The sequence below is a fragment of the Gossypium arboreum genome, chromosome 9, assembly GCF_025698485.1.
Source record: "Gossypium arboreum isolate Shixiya-1 chromosome 9, ASM2569848v2, whole genome shotgun sequence".
In the NCBI taxonomy this organism is placed as follows: Eukaryota; Viridiplantae; Streptophyta; class Magnoliopsida; order Malvales; family Malvaceae; genus Gossypium; species Gossypium arboreum.
Window position 1 is genome coordinate 85,094,666 of NC_069078.1, and position 18,810 is coordinate 85,113,475.

At 29.6% G+C, this 18,810-nt stretch overlaps 2 protein-coding genes across 3 annotated transcripts; both read left to right on the forward strand.

The window, feature by feature from the left end:
* The first annotated feature begins 501 nt into the window (after positions 1-501).
* Positions 502-3,066, forward strand: LOC108454541 (2-hydroxy-palmitic acid dioxygenase mpo1-like). 2 transcript variants are annotated; one of them, XM_053019528.1, is made up of 5 exons: positions 518-656; positions 834-952; positions 2,436-2,498; positions 2,594-2,665; positions 2,739-3,066. In XM_053019528.1, exons 1-5 carry the CDS (start codon positions 596-598, stop codon positions 2,853-2,855), a joined length of 432 nt encoding a protein of 143 aa, XP_052875488.1. In that variant the 5' UTR covers positions 518-595; the 3' UTR covers positions 2,856-3,066. The 2 variants fall into 2 exon arrangements, with proteins under 2 accessions (XP_017608527.1, XP_052875488.1); XM_017753038.2 differs by having other exon boundaries at positions 502-952.
* An 8,011-nt stretch (positions 3,067-11,077) lies between these two features.
* Positions 11,078-14,618, forward strand: LOC108454747 (cyclin-dependent kinase inhibitor 5-like). Its single transcript, XM_017753306.2, has 3 exons — positions 11,078-11,757; positions 13,878-14,081; positions 14,164-14,618. The coding sequence occupies exons 1-3, from the start codon at positions 11,246-11,248 to the stop codon at positions 14,231-14,233; spliced, it is 786 nt and encodes a 261-aa protein (XP_017608795.1). The 5' UTR covers positions 11,078-11,245; the 3' UTR covers positions 14,234-14,618.
* Positions 14,619-18,810: the final 4,192 nt, after the last annotated feature.

The following is an 18,810-nucleotide window of genomic DNA, read 5'->3' on the forward strand; positions in this document are numbered from 1 at the left end:
AAATACTGCGTTTTAATCATTTACGTTATCGTTTTGTTACGAAATCATCACTGAGTTGTTAATGACTATTAATGGTGTAGCGGCAATCTGATATGGCCTATTAATTTTAACCTTTAACATTTAGACACAATATTCTGCAATGAAGAATATTAGAAGAGAGAAAAATAAAGGAGAAAATAAGAAAAATAAAGAAATAAAAAGAAAAAAATTAAATAGTTCAAAAAATAAAAATATAGGGATTAGTTGTATAACTTGATCTAAAATTTTAATTCGATATGATGAAATAAAGGCCACGTTAGATTGCAGTTACACCATTAACAGCTGTTAACAACTCAGTGACTATTTCGTAATAAAATGATAACGTAAGTGACTAAAATATAATATTTCAAATGTAAGTGACCAAAAACATAACATTTCAATCATAAGTGACTAAAATGTAACTTGAAGCAAACAAAATTGACTATTTCAGTAGTTTACCCGTCTAAAACCCACTTCAAATTTAACCCTACCAAAACAAAAACCGGTTTCTTCTATTTCACACTTTGGATTTTTTTCCCGAGAAAATAAAAACAAACAGAAAATAACTCTTCTCCGGATGGGAAAGCCAGGATTGTTGGATCTTGAGAACCATTTTGCGTTTTATGGGGCATATCACAGTAACCCAATTAACATTTTGATACATACTTTATTTGTGTGGCCGATATTTTTCACATCTCTTATACTTTTCTACTTTACCCCAGCTTTCTATGATCTTTCTCAATCTGGGATTTTCCCTTCTGGAATTAATCATGCGTTGGTTCTCAATTATGGATCTGCTTTTTCTATTTTCCTAGGCTTGTTTTATGTAGTTTTGGATAAGAAAGCTGGGTCTTTGGCCGCTTTGCTGTGCTTAGCTTGCTGGGTTGGAGCTAGTTTCATCGCTGCAAAACTTGGCTATTCTCTGGCCTGGAAGGTAAATTTTTGTTCTTTTGTTGTAAAGTATCAGCCTTAGTTTGATTGAATGATTGGAATTTTCTGAATGAATTGTCATTGTGGTGGATTGATTTCTTGGGTTTTGCATGTTAAGTTCCGTGTTGGAATCTTTGTACTTGTCGGAAACCTTTTCTTATGGAAATTAGATAGAGACATTACCGAACTGTTGAGTACGACACTTCGAAGATTTCTCTCGAATGAGTCTGCACCTTGAGCTAACCTGCTCTTTGAAGCCCCTCACTTCACTCACCGAGCTATATGTCCCTTAGTTTCCAACAAAATCAGCATGTTTCGGGCCAGTTCCAAACCTCAATGCTCTCGAGCTCCCTATTTCTTTATCGCAGAATGAGTTCACCGATGAATTCCTTTAAGTTCAGTCATCGATTCTACGATTTTGATTTATTGTTTAATGACTTCCTTGGTGAAATTCTCGTTAATAGTAAACCGGTTGACACATTTGTTATAGTCACCAAAATCCCCATTAACCTAAAATATTGAGGCTTTGTTTATCTCAAGTTTATTGGAATATGCTTTTAACTTGAATGCAGCTTTGTTTCTCTCATTGGAGAAACGTAAGAGCATTTCCATGGTGCTGTTAATGCCAAGTTGATACCCAACTATTGAAGCTACAACCCCAAGCTCATTGCACTGTTAACGGAAACCGATCAAACCCCAAATTTTCAACGCTATTGATCAACCAAAATAAGCCCATTATCTTCAATAGAAAACGTTTTAGGTGAAGTTTCTGTTCTCACTTTGGTTTCTTAAGGGCTTATTCATTCTTCTGAGTCTGTGCCTGCTACAAACTTATAATTAAGGAACCCAAATTTTCTTGCATTTTGCTTCACTTTCTGGCTAGCCAAACAACCTACAAAACAAAATTCCACCCCTTTCCTTTCTTAGCTCTCCCCTATGATAAAAATAACAAAATATTTTTTCACCTCAAATCTTACTACATGTAACCTATATTTCCTAAATTTGTACTCAATCAAAAAACCTATGAAACACAAAAACTATTGGAAGCACATGGCTCGAGGGCTGCAAAATCTGCTTGTGCACAAGTGAATCACACTCAGGTTTTGCTTAAATGGAAATAGCAAAGAAAGGAAAGTGGAGACTTTGAGTGGGAAATGAAGCGTTTAACAAAATTTGGAGAAGCTGAAAGAAGAGAAATCGAGTTGAAGAATTAGAAATGCTTCATTGAGGGATGGATTGGTTGTGGGTGGTGGTGGAAGGCGAAGAAAACATGGATTATACTCAAATCAAAACAGCGAATCGAAGAGTAACTTCTTCATACAAAAGGAAGAGTTGCTTGTTATGTTGAAGAATGTCTATATTGCTTCTCGGATTGCAAACATAATTTTAACCTTTCATGTTTTCAGTTATGTACATTCGGTTATCCGCTTTTTCCAAACACGGTTTTCCTTTCATTTCAAATCTTAACTCCATACTTTTCTGTTCAGGTTGTGCTGGTATCTCAATTGCTTTGTTGGACAGGACAGTTTCTTGGCCATGGAATTTTTGAGGTGAGCAATGTTGTAACTTGTAGAATTGTTTTTTTTTTTTGCTTTAATCGTCTTTTCTCGACTCTTTTAAAACCACTTGCTTATATTCGTCGTAGAAACGAGCACCCGCGCTGTTGGACAATCTTGTTCAAGCTTTACTAATGGCTCCTTTCTTTGTTTTGCTGGAGGTAGGGCAAAGTATCTTTCATGTTCCTTCATGCAAAGTTATACAGTGTAATTTGAGCTTTTGATTTGGTACAGGTTCTTCAATCATTATTCGGATACGAACCATATTCCGGTTTTCAGATGCGCGTAAATGCAAAGATCAAAGCCGAAATCAAGGAGTGGCAGGACAAGAAACAGAAAAAGGTTTCTTAGGTTACATTGTTGTAAGTTGTATGTTTGGTAAGGAGTAAATTTAGGTTTAAATATAATGTACTGTTGTGGTATAAGTGTTGTAAGGCAACATCGCATGGATTTTAATTATCCATGAAAGCATCGCTATGAATTGAACAATGTTTTGGTGTCTGGAGTAGGACCAGAGATGTAGTATATAATTATAATGCATTTATGTAGGTAATTTTAAATATCCATTCTTGACCGAGTTTGTGTTCAGAGTCAATTGGATAGACATCGATTTAGTTTAGGAAATTACATAAATTTTTTCTTTCACGTCGAGTGTGTGTGAGTGTCATAGATGATGACAGTATCATAAATAATTTACGGATCGTGATCGCTTAACTTTTTTTTTTATTAACTAGTAAAAGTATTTAGCAATTAATTAACATTGAAAAAATGGAAGATCCAACGAGTTCAATTTTCAATCCAATTTCTTAAATATTTTTTAATTAGTACTTACATGACTCGAAATATTTATCAACTTCAATCTCAATCATAATAGGGGTTTTACAGGTTGAAAATAAAAAAATAGAGGTTTTACATTCTGGATCTTAAACCCAAATTCGAGAAAATTTATACGACATTTGCTTTGATGCAAGTTCAAGTGTTAGTGGGTCAAATTGGGTTAGATCTAATGGGTTTGATTTTAAAAAGTAGGTGTTAGGTCAAATTGATTTGATTTTAAAAATGTTCAAGTAAAAAAAAATTATTTAAATTTAACTATAAAAATATATAAATATAATCTTATTTTATATTTTTATTATTATTTCTAAAGAGTAAATTGTCTAAACTGGATCGGGCTAAGGCTGAAAAACATAAACTCAAATCTGATTCAAAGTGGGTAAATTTGATCAAAAAAAACCTTTAGATACAATTTAGGTCAAATGTTGCTATTAGGCATGTATTTTGCATAAGTTGTAAACTTTAATTTGATCAATTTTAGTCTCTGTATTTCTCAAATTTTGACAACTTAATCTGACTATACAGTAGTAGTTAAATATGTTAGGTTAAAATTTATTATAGTCATGTATTATGTGTAAAGTTAGAGATTTAGTTATGTTCTCTAACAGGATTATTCTTAGTCATTTTTTTTTTCGGATTTCAAAATTTTAGTCTTATGTAAACGAAAAAAGTTAAATCTATTGACTGGATTTTCTGTAAATAATATGCGGATATGACAAGCTGACATAGTATTACACATTTGATAATATGTTTGACGCATTAAATTTTAAAAACAATAAAACTTAACTTGACGAATATAATAATTACCATTTAGTTAAGACTAAAATTTTAAAATTCTAAAAGTACGAGGATTAAAATTAACTAAATTAAAATACAAATACTAAATCCATAATTACCCAGAGTAGGAGTTCTAATAGCATAATTTGACCTGCAATTTTGGCTACTCGATTCTAATTTCTTGAACATTATTTAATTGCTAGTGGGATTATTGTCGGTGCTTGTTTATAAGTACATGTTGAGAAATTAACATACGACCAAATTCAACACATCGAAAAACATTTTTTATTTTTTATTAGATTAATAAATTCAACTACGAAAAATAATGATGCATAGTTAAAATTTAAGTTTAATTTGGTGATTAACAAATGGGAAAAAGATGGATTAGCTCGTAAAATTAATAAAATTTCAAATATCAAAACGAATAATAAATACAATTAAACCTTTTAAATATGATAACCGCATTTAAAAATTCATACATTTATCTGTATATATTTTCTAAATAATTTACATTATATTTATTTTATGATATTTTAGAAATTCGCAAGTATTGGGAGGACGAGAATGGAGCAAGTCATTTGTGTATATGATCAAGTCACGTACAAAATAAAAAAAACTTGATCGACTTGCACTCCAGTTTTAACCGAAGTAAATAGTAAACTCTTGGGTTTTATTAAAGTAACCCAAATTTACCGAGGGTAAACTTGACAAATTTACCCTCACATAACAAAAATAATACTAATTGATTCTTAAGTTCCACAACAACCACGGAAGACATAAGTTATTGTTTTGAGGAGAAAGGAACCCTAATTGTCATATTCAATCATGTTTTTTCACTCTCCCCCCAACTGGGTTCAACTATAAGAACAAACAACTAATGATTCCTTTGCTTTTAGTGCATGATAACGATGAATATAAATTTTCAATTGAGATAATTTCTTAAAGTAAAAATTCATTATTTTTGTCTTATTAATTTATTTTTATTTTGAGGGTATTTTAGAATAATAAATTATTTTGTAAGTCTATTTTGATCTATTTAATCTTTAAGTTTAATGTGTTTTGTGTTATTTCCCTTCGCTTGACAAGTCTTCTCATTTTCTTATTAAAAAATGGTGGAAGTTTTTTGTCTTGTCCTATACAAGTTTTAGTCTTTGTTTATGTAAGTAATCTTGTTTTTGTAATTATTTTTAGTGATAGATTTGTCGACCTCCTCTCTAATTTGTTAGATGTTCGATTCTTTTGTTAAATCTGTTGTCGCTTTGGACCCTCTGAAATTGTTTAACGTGACTTAAACTTAAACCACATTTGAGGTAGTAAACACTCTTAACCATCATGCCATCACATAGAATTCAAATGTTTTTTTATGAATTGTTACCATCACTTTTGTTATTATGGATGTTGGAAGTACGACACATACGATTTGCTCATGTAGTTTTTAATTTCATATTTCTTTGCTAGTAAATACGATAAAATATCATTAATTTAATGTTTAAATTATAAACTAAAAAATAATTACAATTAATTTAGTGGTTAAAACATGTTAAAAATTATATATTATTTAGGGTTAATTTATTATTTGAGACTTAAATTATAATTATTTTTACATTGGGACTTAAACTTTTCTTGATCCAAGTTAGGTCTTAAATTTGGCAACTATTCCCATAATGAGACATGAATTAGACAATTGTTCTCACATTAAGGTTTTAACTTTTTTTTTTCCAAGTGAGTTTCTGATATTGGTAATTGTTCATTTGTTAAGGTCTAAACTTAACGATTGTTTCCACATTGGGTATGAACTTTAGGATTTTCAATGAAATATCAAGTATTAACTTGGATAAAAAAAATTCAAGCTTCAATGTGAGAACAATTATCAAGTTTAGAGTTTAACTTGGAAAAAAAAATTAGGCCCTAGTGTGGAAATAATTGCCAAAATTAGAGTCTAACTTGAACCCAAAAAAGTTCAAGCCTCAATATGAGAATAATTATCAAGTTCAAGCCCTAAAAATGATTTAGCCCTATTTTTATTTTTAAAATAAAATAACATTATTATTTAATGAATTTATAATATAACTACTCTATTTACATTCCTCTTCATATATCAAAACAATAAAGATAAAAAAATATGAACTTGCATTTTTCCCATCCTTTAAATATTATACAGATGCAGGTTTTTTGTTTTATTTATTCATATTACATTTTAATCACTTATGTTTGAGATATTACATTTTAGTCACATACGTTATCATGTTTAATATTTTAATCACTGAACTCTTAATTACTATTAAAGATATAACGAAAAACTGATATGGCGCTTAAATCATTATTTCAATTAAAAATTTTAAATTAAATTATGAAATTGATTCTAATATTTATTTCGTTTTCAACAATTTAATTTTTTTTTGTAAAAATGTTTGACATATCAACTTATGGCTGTGAGTTGCACGCGCTCCACAAAAAGGGCGTGGAGTGTGTGGGAATTAGGAGTCCTCGTTGTCATAATTTTGGGGCTTTGGGCTTTTGAAATTTTTTTAATAATTAAGAAAGAAAAAGAAAAGAAAAAAAGTTGAAAGTAGCGCGTGAAGAAGAGATTTTGGACTTGGGATGGGGACAGAATCCCGTGAAAGCGAGGGAACAACCATTATTGCTCCACTGATTTTTTTATTTTAATTTTTACCATATCACACGTTTGGGTTAATTGATATGAATTAATTAAATTATTATATTATTTTTATAAATTTTAAGTAATTATTTAATTAGATCAAACTAATTAAGAATTAGTGATTTTGGTGGTTTGATGGCTGATTTAGTTCTAAAAATATTGATTTATTTATTTATTCTCTAAATATTTAATGTTAATTTTCTTGCATAAAATATCAAATTTAAAATAGTTTGAACTTAATTTGAAATATTTCAAATTGAATCCGCCTAAACCCGCTTGATTGTCACCTCTATTATTAATTATACAATCATTAGTTATATAAATTTAATCAAATGAATTATATTTAATTTTTCATTCAATGATCCAATTAAATCGCTTTCTCTACAAGTGTCGTGACATTATGTGTATTTGCATTTACCTAATTATGAACGTAATCGAATGATTTATACTTTTAATCATATAATAATTAATTATACAAATATAGCTAAAATAATTATATAATTAATTGTACATTCAATGATCCAATTAAATCATTTATATAATTAAATAATTGACATTATTTGCATTCACATTTTCCTAATTATGAACCTAATCAAATGAATTATACAATTAATCATACAATCATTAATTCAACCTATGTATGAGTGTAATAACATCATGGTGTACAAGTAATTTCAAGAGTATTGATTAATTGTAAAATCCTCTGATTGCTAGCACAACCTAATAAATTACTACATTAATCCTACAATCATTGATCCAATTTAACAAATTATATATATATATAATCTTAAGAGTTTTGATCATATCAAAATGTATTTCAATATGAATTCTATATTCATATGGAAGCACGAAATGATATAAATTTGAAAACATCAAGAATTTATGCTAAAACTCAAATATTAATTTTATAAATAACACATTTAACTTTAAAAATATTTACTTTTAAAAAAATAAACATTACAAAATCTAACTAATTAAGATACAAGCATAAATTCATCTAAATCCAAAAGTTGTTTCATCTTGAATTCAAAGAAAATAAATTTATAATTAAAATATAATAAAATAAACTTTGTTGGTTCAATTCCTTAAACATTTGCATGAAGATTGTGAGGGTGACCTCATCCCTCCCCAAAAGACCACTAAAACGTGATAGAGCCTTTCAAAAATTATTTTAAATGCTAAAAAAATAAAATAGAAAAGAAAATAATAAAGCAATTATCTATACATAAATTTGAATTTTTATTCAATTTTCAATAAAAAAAATCAATGGAAAAAAAATTCTGTCATTAAAGTTTCTCTGCATGGTTCATTGCTAAAGCAATTTAACGTATAGTATGATAACAAGTTATTTCAAGTTTGAAGTTTATAAGTAAATGTTTCAGATTTATTTTTAAAATCCAACGTCCACTAAAAATCACACCGTAATCGACACTCAATAATTAAAGGACGAAATACACTTTTTTTTTACATTTCTCGCACGCTTTACATGCTCCATTTTGATGTTTGCGAGGGTGTTTGGGTGAAAGTATTATGAAAATTTTTGTATTAGAAGTTTGATTATATTTAATTTTATTTATTTTAAAAATTAGGTAAAGTAATTATTACATATTAGATCAAAGAGCAAATTAATTATTTCTATTAAAATTTCATCTATTTTTTATTATTAAAACCCGACATGGCTAATAAAATAATCAAATAGTTTCACATGGCCTGTTATGTATTTCTCATTTTGATGTATAACGACTAGTTTTTAACAATAGAAATTGATGGATTTTTTTAATAAAAAGACCAATTTGTTCTTTGATCCAACGTTTAAAGATAAATTTAACCTTTTATTTATAAAAGAGACAAAATGCAATACGATTTTTTGTACAAAAACCTCTATAGTACTTTTACTGTCTTTTTGGTCTTATTCTAATTTTATTTATTTACTTATACAAAGTAAAGGGTAACTTTAGTTAGAAGAATGATAGTTATAATTACAATTATGATTATAAATTATATAATTCAAATAATTACAATAAAAGTCAAAAGTTACAATACTGCTAATAATAATAATGTTGTTATACCTCCTTTGGCCTAAGCCACATGGCACATTAAGCCGCCTGTGGAGCACTCTCGAACACCCTTTTGCTCGCCACTAACTGGCTTGTCACCAAGAGACTAGTAGCATGAAAGGCTTGATTCTGACTAATCTCCCATTTTCCTTAAATGGATCCTGGTTGATCATAAACCTCTTGTTTTCCCTGGATGGATTATGGTCGAGCATCCACCTATTCATTTTGGAAGGATCTCGGCCACTAGTTCCTCAGGACATTCACCCTTCCATTGAAAAGGTGATTCTTTAAGCCACCACAACTCAAAAGGAACGACAGAATATGTCTTATTAAATACATCATTCCCATGCATTCCACAATGATGGTCTAATAACAAGACCACCAGTTACCACTACCAAGCACAGGACCTCCCCTATATATACCTATTAACACGATGAAGAGGGGGATTGACTCACAAAATTCTAGCCTCCATATAGTCCTTTGCAACCTTAGCTTTATTACTCACTTATCACCTTTAGCTCTTCAACTTGCATAGTGAACTAACATTTTTCGATACTATCACATCCACCTCCATATTCCTCCCTTGTTGATTCCCGAATATCAACAAATATATTTCCCATAAAAAATAATATCAATATATTTAAACTTAAACCAAAATGTATTTATAATCATAGTAAATAATTTAATGCTTAATTTTTATTTACATAAGTCCAAATTTCAAACTTAACAATACCTTTCTTTCTTTCTTTCTTTTGTGATGAAAAATCAGATCAAAACTCATTTTTTCCTTATCAATATCCTTAAGCAATACTTCATTAAAAAAAAAATCTTATTTTAACATTTTTAAAAGAAAGATTATATTTACTTTTATTTAAAATAATAATAATTTTAGAAACACATCTAATACATTTATTATAGCAATTTGATGTTTCAAAGAAACATCCTATGTAACATATCTAATAAATTGCCATTTATTATAGTATAAAATTGACATGTATAATTATTAATTAATTAAAAATAATTAAAGATTTAGAATCAATTAAATATAAAATATTCATCATACATTAATTATCTAATAGACATATCTTTTAATAATACTACATTTTCTTTCTTCTCCAACCCCAAAAAATATGAGAATTATATATTAAAACATATTAAAAAGACAAATTAGTTTTCCATATTAATTATGGCCTACATCATAATTTAAAAGACATTTTAATTATGACTTTTAAAAAATTAAGCGAGCATCGATCTTAATGAAAGTCTAATGTCTTATCCAAGCCAATATCTCATGTAATGCAAATGATTTTTCATAATAATCAACTTTTAAATTAATATAATTTATTTCTTGAAATTTATATTATTTTTAAAATTTAATCCCTAATATACATATTTAACCAAAATAAGTTAAAAATTGTGATTTTAAAAATAACATTATAAAATTATTCTATCACGTACAATTATAATTTTAATAAATTATTCTTTCAAGACATAAATTTAATAAATTTCATGTGCATAAAACTTATTCAATTAAACGTACTTTCACTTTCTCTCTTTTAAAACAGTCTATTTTCTTAATTAAAATTTAAAATAGCCTACTAAAGTCCTAATAAAAAAATTAGCATATTCTGTTAATTTAATCAAGTAAAATACAAAAATCTTTTATCAATCTTAAGTGAATATTTGAAAAGAAAAATAAAATCAAAATGCAATTTCCATGTGGCCACTGAAAAAAGGTATCCAAAGCTTAATGTTCTTCACGCATCTCGCGAGATGATGAGATATAGGTTTTCGTTTGTGAAATAAAACTACAGTCCAACTCCAGATTATTTCTCGGCATAATTTGTAATATTAAAACCTAAAATTAACTTTTATAAATAATTTTATATAGAAGGTAAAATTCAAAATTGTTGCTATTTTTAATAAAGAATTTTTTGAAAAAAAACAAATTTACATATGAGCTAACGTGATAATTTTAACAATTCCAAACTTTGACATTTTTACTAGTAAAAGGTAAAAAATTCACTTTTATATTAATTTTACTAAATATTAAAAGTTATTTTAATATACTAAATTTTCATTTTTATAAACGACGTCAGGTTGTATCAAATAATAATCTTAATCAAATTTATTAAATATTTCAAATGAGTGATTATGTGTTAAATTAAATACATAATTTAGATGATATTTAAATTAATTCTCAAAATTTTAATTTATCTAAATAAAAATAAATAAATGGCTTTTTATTTTTAATTTTTATAACAAACAACTGCTTACCCATTTTCTTTATTTGTTTTTTCTTTTTTCGTTTCCCTCTTTTCTCTCTGGCTTTGAGAAATCTCAAGTTTTCAGCTTCCTTTCCTTCAAAAACCCAAAACCCTTGAAGCGAAAATTTCAAACTCCAAAATCCCAAAATGGGGAAGTACATTAGGAAGGCCAAAACGGCAGGGGGAGTTGCCGTAATGGATGTCACGCAGGCTTCCCTCGGTGTTCGGACCCGAGCCAAAACCCTCGCACTTCAACGCCAGAAATCTTCGACTTCTCCGGCTACGGTTGCTTCGGCTCCGGCTTCAGGAGACGGCTCGTATCTACAGCTTCGGAGTCGACGGTTAGAGAAGCCGCCGCTTGTGGTACACCACCATGATTCGAAGAGGCACAAGCAGCAGCAACAGCAACAACAGGGGTGTAAGAAGGATAACTTTGGACAGAATCCTAACCCTAATTCGAATTCTAGGGTTCGAGTGGGTAGCGAAAAGAAAAAGGAAGGTGAAGTTGGAAGCCAAGACATTGTGCAAGAAGACAATGGAAATGATAATATTATTAACTACAGCAATCTTAACAACGATAATAATAATGAAAGCAATGATTTTGGTGGTGTTGAAGCTTCTTTTGGAGAAAATGTTTTGGATATTGAAGCTAGAGAGAGGTTGGTTCATTTCTTCTCTCTTTTTATTTCTTTTTTATTATTTTTCGCATTGGATTTGGAACTTTGGATTTTAATTTTTCTATTGGAGCTTTCATTTTAATTGCTTATTCCTTTTAAGGAAAAACCTATTGTAGCTGTTTGATTTTCTTTTATTGGGAAACAATACAGAGTTTTGATGTGAACAACACTTAATTTTTTTTTTAAATTTTAGAACCCAAGAAAAGTAGAAACTTTTACTTCAACTGAGTTCTTGAGTTTGTAGTTTTAGGAAGAATTTTAAGTATTTTGGACTATATTTCATGTATTTTTGTTAGTCCATGCATTTACCCCCTTGCCTTTGATGTCTTGGACACTTAGGTTCCCCACAAAACATGAAAAAATTAAAAAGAAACCTTAATTTATGTAGGGATTCTGCTATAATAAAATATATTCTAACTAATAGGATTTCTTGCTTTGGTACTATGGGTTTTTTTGAGTTATATTCCAACTTCTTTTGTTTATAGGCTGATTGAGCTCTGGGTTCTAATTTAGTTCTATTTTCTCTCCAAGTTTTTTGCAGTGCTTTTTTCTAGCAAGGTTTACCCTTGAATCAATTGCTTAGAAGAAGTATTCTTTGTTTGTGTGAAATTGTTGCAATTTTATCTCTGATCTGTTTCTGTAGTCTTTCCCTTGCAGAGAAATTAAGTCACTTGACTTATATCCTTTATTGCCTCACAAGCTTAACTTGGCTATTAATTATTCTTGCTGTTTTGGTTACTTCTGCATTTTGATATTTTGAATTTGATGGAAGTAAGTAGTTGTATTGTGGTAGAAACCCTTGTTTCTGAAATAAAATTATGTCATTACTAGCTATGTTACTGGGACTTGGTGTAAGTGTCGGATATGAATTAATGTATGTGTATGGTATATGTATGTTCAATTTATTCTTAGCTTTTTCATGTATTTGGAAAATCATCTTCGTATCTATATACCCATATCCATATGTTGGCCAAGGGTGTCATACAAAAGTATTTCAAGAAAAATGAAGAGCCTGAAGAATATAGATTACCAGCCTTCCCTTGTCACTCGCAACTTTTTCTGTTTTGTTAATATAATTGATTCCTGCCCCATTTTTTCCCTTTCATTTAAACTTATTATGCTTTTAAAAACTTGAGTTTGTCTAATTCTGTGGTGATATATATTAAATATCTTTAGGCCCTTTCATTTAGGTATTTCTAGGCATCTATGCTGCCAAATAATTCTAATGGAAAGAAACAAAACTATTTCGTTTTTGCCAACTGAGTACTAACTGGAGTTGCGGGTTTGATGTAACATTCCTCCAATATAATTAGTTAGTTTTTTTTTTTTTGGGGGGGGGGGGGGGCATGGATAGTTTAGGAAATGTACAAAAAAAAAAATCATTTTGTGTTTGTTTTCTTTTTTTCATAGGGATTAATGTTCAATTTGAGCTTATCTCTTTGGAAGGTGTCCAATTTACTTTAGTTTTCCATACTTGAGCATAGGATATTCTGACAAGAGCCTTTAGTTAGTGGATGTCAAATCTGATCATTTGGAGATTCTAATAACCAGAAGATTTGGTTTTGTGACTCTTCTTTGCTTGATATTTTTCAAGTTTGCTGCTTTGCTTTTTCTTTTTACTATTTGCTTGATTAAGCCAAATTACTATGATAAATTTTATTTAGTTTCAGTTGTAAACCCTCTTCTCCCCCACATTTTTTTTCCAGAAAGGGCTCTGTCAGTTAAATTTGACTCCATGTGTATCGAATGAAGTGAACTCCATGTATTTGTAAAGCCTTTTCTGCTGAAATACTGGTAAATGAAGCATGTCCATGTCGAAACAAAATGAAAATGGTGGAAAATCTTTCATTTCACCCCCTTGGATTGCAGAGCCATTTCGCTTGTTTTTATTGTACACTGAAATGCTTAAACATTTTCAGCTTTATTCTTCAGATGATTGGTATGGTCTGGCTGTCCATTCAAGGTTGTTTCTTTTTTCGGGAGGGGGGTATTGTAAAGCTGAAAAAAGGAACAGTTAATTCCTTTTGTACTGGCATCCTGGAAATGAGTGTTTTCGTGTAGATTCTCTCTCTTTTCATTAACTGATAGCTATTGTGGTTCAGGGGCACTAGGGAATCAACTCCATGCAGCTTGATAAGGGACCCAGACAGTATAAGAACCCCGGGTTCAACTACTAGGCCAACCAGAACAGCCGAGACTAACCAAAGAGTACAGAATTCAACGCGGCGACACATCCCAACATCACATGAAATGGATGAGTTCTTTACTCTTGCAGAAGTAGACCAGCAAAGACAATTCATCGAGAAGTATGGTTGTTGGAAACTTCTGCAGAAACTCTTTAGTATACTGTGGTTTATGATCTGATTAAAGATGTGGGGTTATTTGCAGGTACAACTTTGATCCAGTGAAAGATAAGCCACTTCCAGGGCGTTATCAGTGGGAGAAAGTGGACCCCTAGACACCATTAGTGTTCCATCAGCACTTAAATATTTCCTACTAAATTATCAGTTGATCTTTAAGTTAGGTAGTTTTAGCTAGTAGGAATTAGCCTTAGTTGTAAAGGTGACGGTTTTATTTCCATTTTCCATCACCCTTAACTGTTAAAAAGAAAAAAAAATGTGTCGACTAATGGTCTGTAACATAATGGTAATGAGTTACAAGAAAGAAAAAAAGAGAAGTCTAACAGATCATCTTGAGAAGGGAAGGGAAGGGAAGGACGGTGTAGGTTTAGAGTTTAGGAAGTTTTAGGGTCAGTTGATCTGGTACAGAATTTCTTTGTATTTTCCTCCCCTTGTTTGTCTATACTTGTAATGATGGAACTTTGAGACACTCTTTGGACTAAACGTGATCCCTTTCCTCCCATCTTTTTGTCTTCTTTTTCTTTTTTGCACTTTAGTCATTTCATGAACTCAAAGATGATGATGATGCAGCCCGTCGGAAACAATGTTGTTTCATTGAGGCGTGACTGACTGCTTCCATCGGGTTAGCTTTCCTTTTAAATGGCTTTAACCCATTTCAGGTACATGCTTCTATGGGAGAATTGGTTAATTAAAGAAGCTCAAAAATGGAGGACAAAGGTTACACGATTCAAAGGGGTATGTTTTAATCTTTTCTTATTTGCTATGCTCTATTTTAATCATCAATAATCATTGCCATAGTTAAATTTGCATACTTAGACGGATTAATAAGATATTCATTTACTCATTTTATTATTAATAAATTTTAGTATTTATATTTATTTAAGCCGGATAGTAAGATTGATTCATACATAAAATTGTTAAAAATTATCCCTTTAACAACGAACTTTCACCAAATCCGACAGTTCTGAAATCACATTTTATTAGGTCATTGCACAAAAACTCTTTATCGGATTAAACCCAAATTAATAAAATTAGTCTAATTTATGTCGAAGAAAATGTCAATTATTTCACAAATGGAGGAAGAAAGGGTAATGGTTTTTATTTAATTAAAAGAAATCAAATTGTTTTTCATTAAAAATTGATTAAGAAAAATTTCAAAATATTCAATTCAACCGCGGGGGGGTCCTCTTGAAAGAAATTATGAGAAGTTAATGCGGGGTTGAGGTTGATAGCGGAGGTGGGTGTTATTGCTAAAGTCTCATTGGATCAAACTGAAAGAATATTCAATTCCCAATGATTTTATTTTCCATTGTTTCCAAAGTAATTAAATGAAGTGGGTGGATTTTTCATCTTTAAAATTCACAACTTTCCACTGGAAATTGATTGTTTCTTTTACCATCACTGCCAACATAAAACAAAAACAAAGCTTCCTTCCACGTGTAATAGGAATATAATACATTTATTCAACAATTTAACACCGACACTCACTTCACGATGTAAATTATATTTATAAAAAAATATTATTTTATTTTAATTATTCTTTTCAATTTTTAAATAATATATTTAAAATTTTCTGTATAAAACCATATAAAAACAAAAACATCATTATAATATTTATTATCTTTTAAAAGTTATTTAAATTTTTTTAACTGAGTTGTTTTGTTGTTAACTTTTTCTTGCTTGATATAATATAATTTCAAATTCATATAACCACACATGCACGCATTTAACTCTCGAGTACTACACAAGTGAACTTGTGGATCAAATCTTGATTTCGAGTATGAATAAACTTACTTTAACCAATAGTATAAAGATACCGATAAATTAAATATATTTAAATATTTCGTATTTATTATATTATTTTTATTTATGTAATATGTATCAAATTTTCATATAATAATCGAAATTATAGTTTTCATTTTGTTTTCATCTAAAATTCTTAAATATTTAGTATTAGATAATCACATTAAATTTCGATTAAATTTAAAATCAAACTAAAAAATATAAACTATAAAAATTCAAAATTTTATTTAAAAAATCAAATGGTTGACCTATGAAATGTAAAAGAACTTTGGATGTTTATTGATATTGGGAAAGGTTTGTATGTTGTTTGAGTCATTGGATTTAATATTTGTTGGACTTTAACTTATAACTGTCAACTGTAAAATCCTTCAAAATAAAAAAAAATAAAAAGTAAATCAGCAATGTCTCTTTTGAGTTGTAGAGAATTGAAAGTAGCTTTAATGAAGCCTCTGCCACACAAGTTGATTACAAGAAGAAAATGTGACATTTTTCTCACACATAAGTGGTCCTCAAGCATAAAAGCATTTTACATTCATTTCTTGAAATAAATATGAATGACGAACCTTATTTTAAACATGAATATATTCCATTATTCTTTATTACCACATAACAAAAAATAATCTTCAAATTAGTATAATTCAACACAATCTAGAGATGATCTTTGGTATAGAGAGGTGAATATTGAGGACCAAACCTGTATATTGTATTTTCCACTCTTTTTTTTTTTATATTTATGTTTGACTTATTATATATATATATATATGTGAGTATAAATATTAAACACATGCTTATAGTTGTCACTCGTATTTTAATCTAGTTTATATAAGAATAAAATAAATGGTAACTGAAAATAGACTTAATATTTGTACTCGATAAAAACATTCTATCTCCGTTATGGTCCTGTTCTAAATGTTAATATTGTTAGAACAGGCGGTTGCTAATTACTAAGTAAAATAGATTGTTTAAATAGACGTGATGATTATAAGTGGCCACTTTAGTTCGCACTAAGATAAAGCAATAATATTGAGAATTGTTTACATAGTTCGGTTTCTCTTCGTTTGTTGAGCCTAACTTAGTGAGTAAACTTACTATCTTTAATCCCAACACAATAATTTATTCAAGTTCTATCACATCCGCAACCTTGTTTTTGTATCCGAAGATCTAGATCAATCACTTCTAAGTTCTCAACTTAGGCAGTGAACAAGTTTTTTTTACTCTCTCAAATGTACTCTCAAGATACGTTCCATTATGAATAGATAAGTGCTCTTAATACTTAGTTTCAAAACTTATATAAGTCTCGAAAATATAGAAGTTCAAGACTTGCTAACATACTAGAGATTAATTATAATCCAATCTCCTATAAAATGGTACCTAAAATAGCAAGATACGATGTATTAATAATGACCAATATAGAGTGGAATGTTGGAGATATGTCTTTAATGGGATCTCAATTCAATCTCCGCAATCCAAAGAATCTAATTGCTTGATCCCATTCAATTCAATCTTGAAGATAAGTTTCTTCAAATAAATTGATCTTCACAATCGGGCTTATTTGAAGCTCAAATATTTTATTTCAAAAATTGACTACGTCAAATATGACAAGTCACAACATGTCGCAATGTTAAGTATAATAGCCACTTCCATTGGCGCTTTGACAGCCACATCAAATTCACTTGCTTCAACAAGCTTTAAAAAAAAATTTAAACAAAAATCAACTCTTGTTGAATCGAGTGTAAAACATTCGAGACAATGCCGAATCCCAATTTTAGCAAAAAAAGAGTAATTTCGTTCATTCAATCTCTTAAAACCAAGGTCACCATTAAAAAGTAGCTGACAATAAATATCTCACTTAACAAAAGCAGTTTTATGATTACCACCATTCAAACCTCACACAAAATTTCTTTCACGCTAACTGGAATGAGAAAATATTGCATGAAATAGTTAAGAGAATATTGCATCTCAACCATTGAGTTTCTTTCCAATTTTGTTAATTTATGAACTGATCAATATCTTTGACGACTCTAACAAAATAAATGAACTCTTTAAAAAAAAATTTAAGTCTTGTGAGAGTTTATTTTATACTCTTAGTAGCAACTAAACTATTTGAGAACCCTATCAACCAATTTTACTTTGTCCAAATCTACCTTACAAAAAAGAATTAAACCATACGCGGAAAAGAGACGAGAGATCAAATGTCCTCTTCTTGAAATATAAATAGGTCTCCAAATTTTATCTAGTGCCGCTTTACTACTACTATTTTCCAACCTCTCCAAGCCGGAATAAGCAAGGTGAGAGAGGATTCCCTTATCGAATGCCTTTGCTTTTGTTGAACTCCCCTGTAAAAGCTCCACTCCAAAAGTATTTGCATAGTGGTAGAAATGATTAGTCACTTGAACCAGTCGTTGTGGTATCCCCAACTTCTTGCAAAGTATCTTCCAAAAAGTTAAGTCTCACACGATCATAGGTCTTCTCTACCAAATCCATCTTAATAGTTATCTACCTTATTTTGCCATTTTGAGTTCTTTTAAAGTGAATCACTTCTTGGGATGGTTTGTTACATGTTTATCAAACACAAGTTATCCAAAAGGACAACTGTATATAGGACTGTAAATAAGACACTGATGTTATTAAGTTATTTGAGTTTGACTTGAAAAAATTAGAACTCAATTTGGTAGTTATCGAGTCAAGTTCGAGTAGCTCAAGCTATCAATCAAGTTGAATTCAAGCATAGTAATATTTGACTCGAGCAGCTCGCAAGCCTTACCAAGCTTTTCATATTTTTATTTTATTAAATTATGCCATTACCCTTAAAATATATTATTAACACTAAGCTTAATCATTAAGCCAAGTTCGAACTTGAGTACAAAAATTG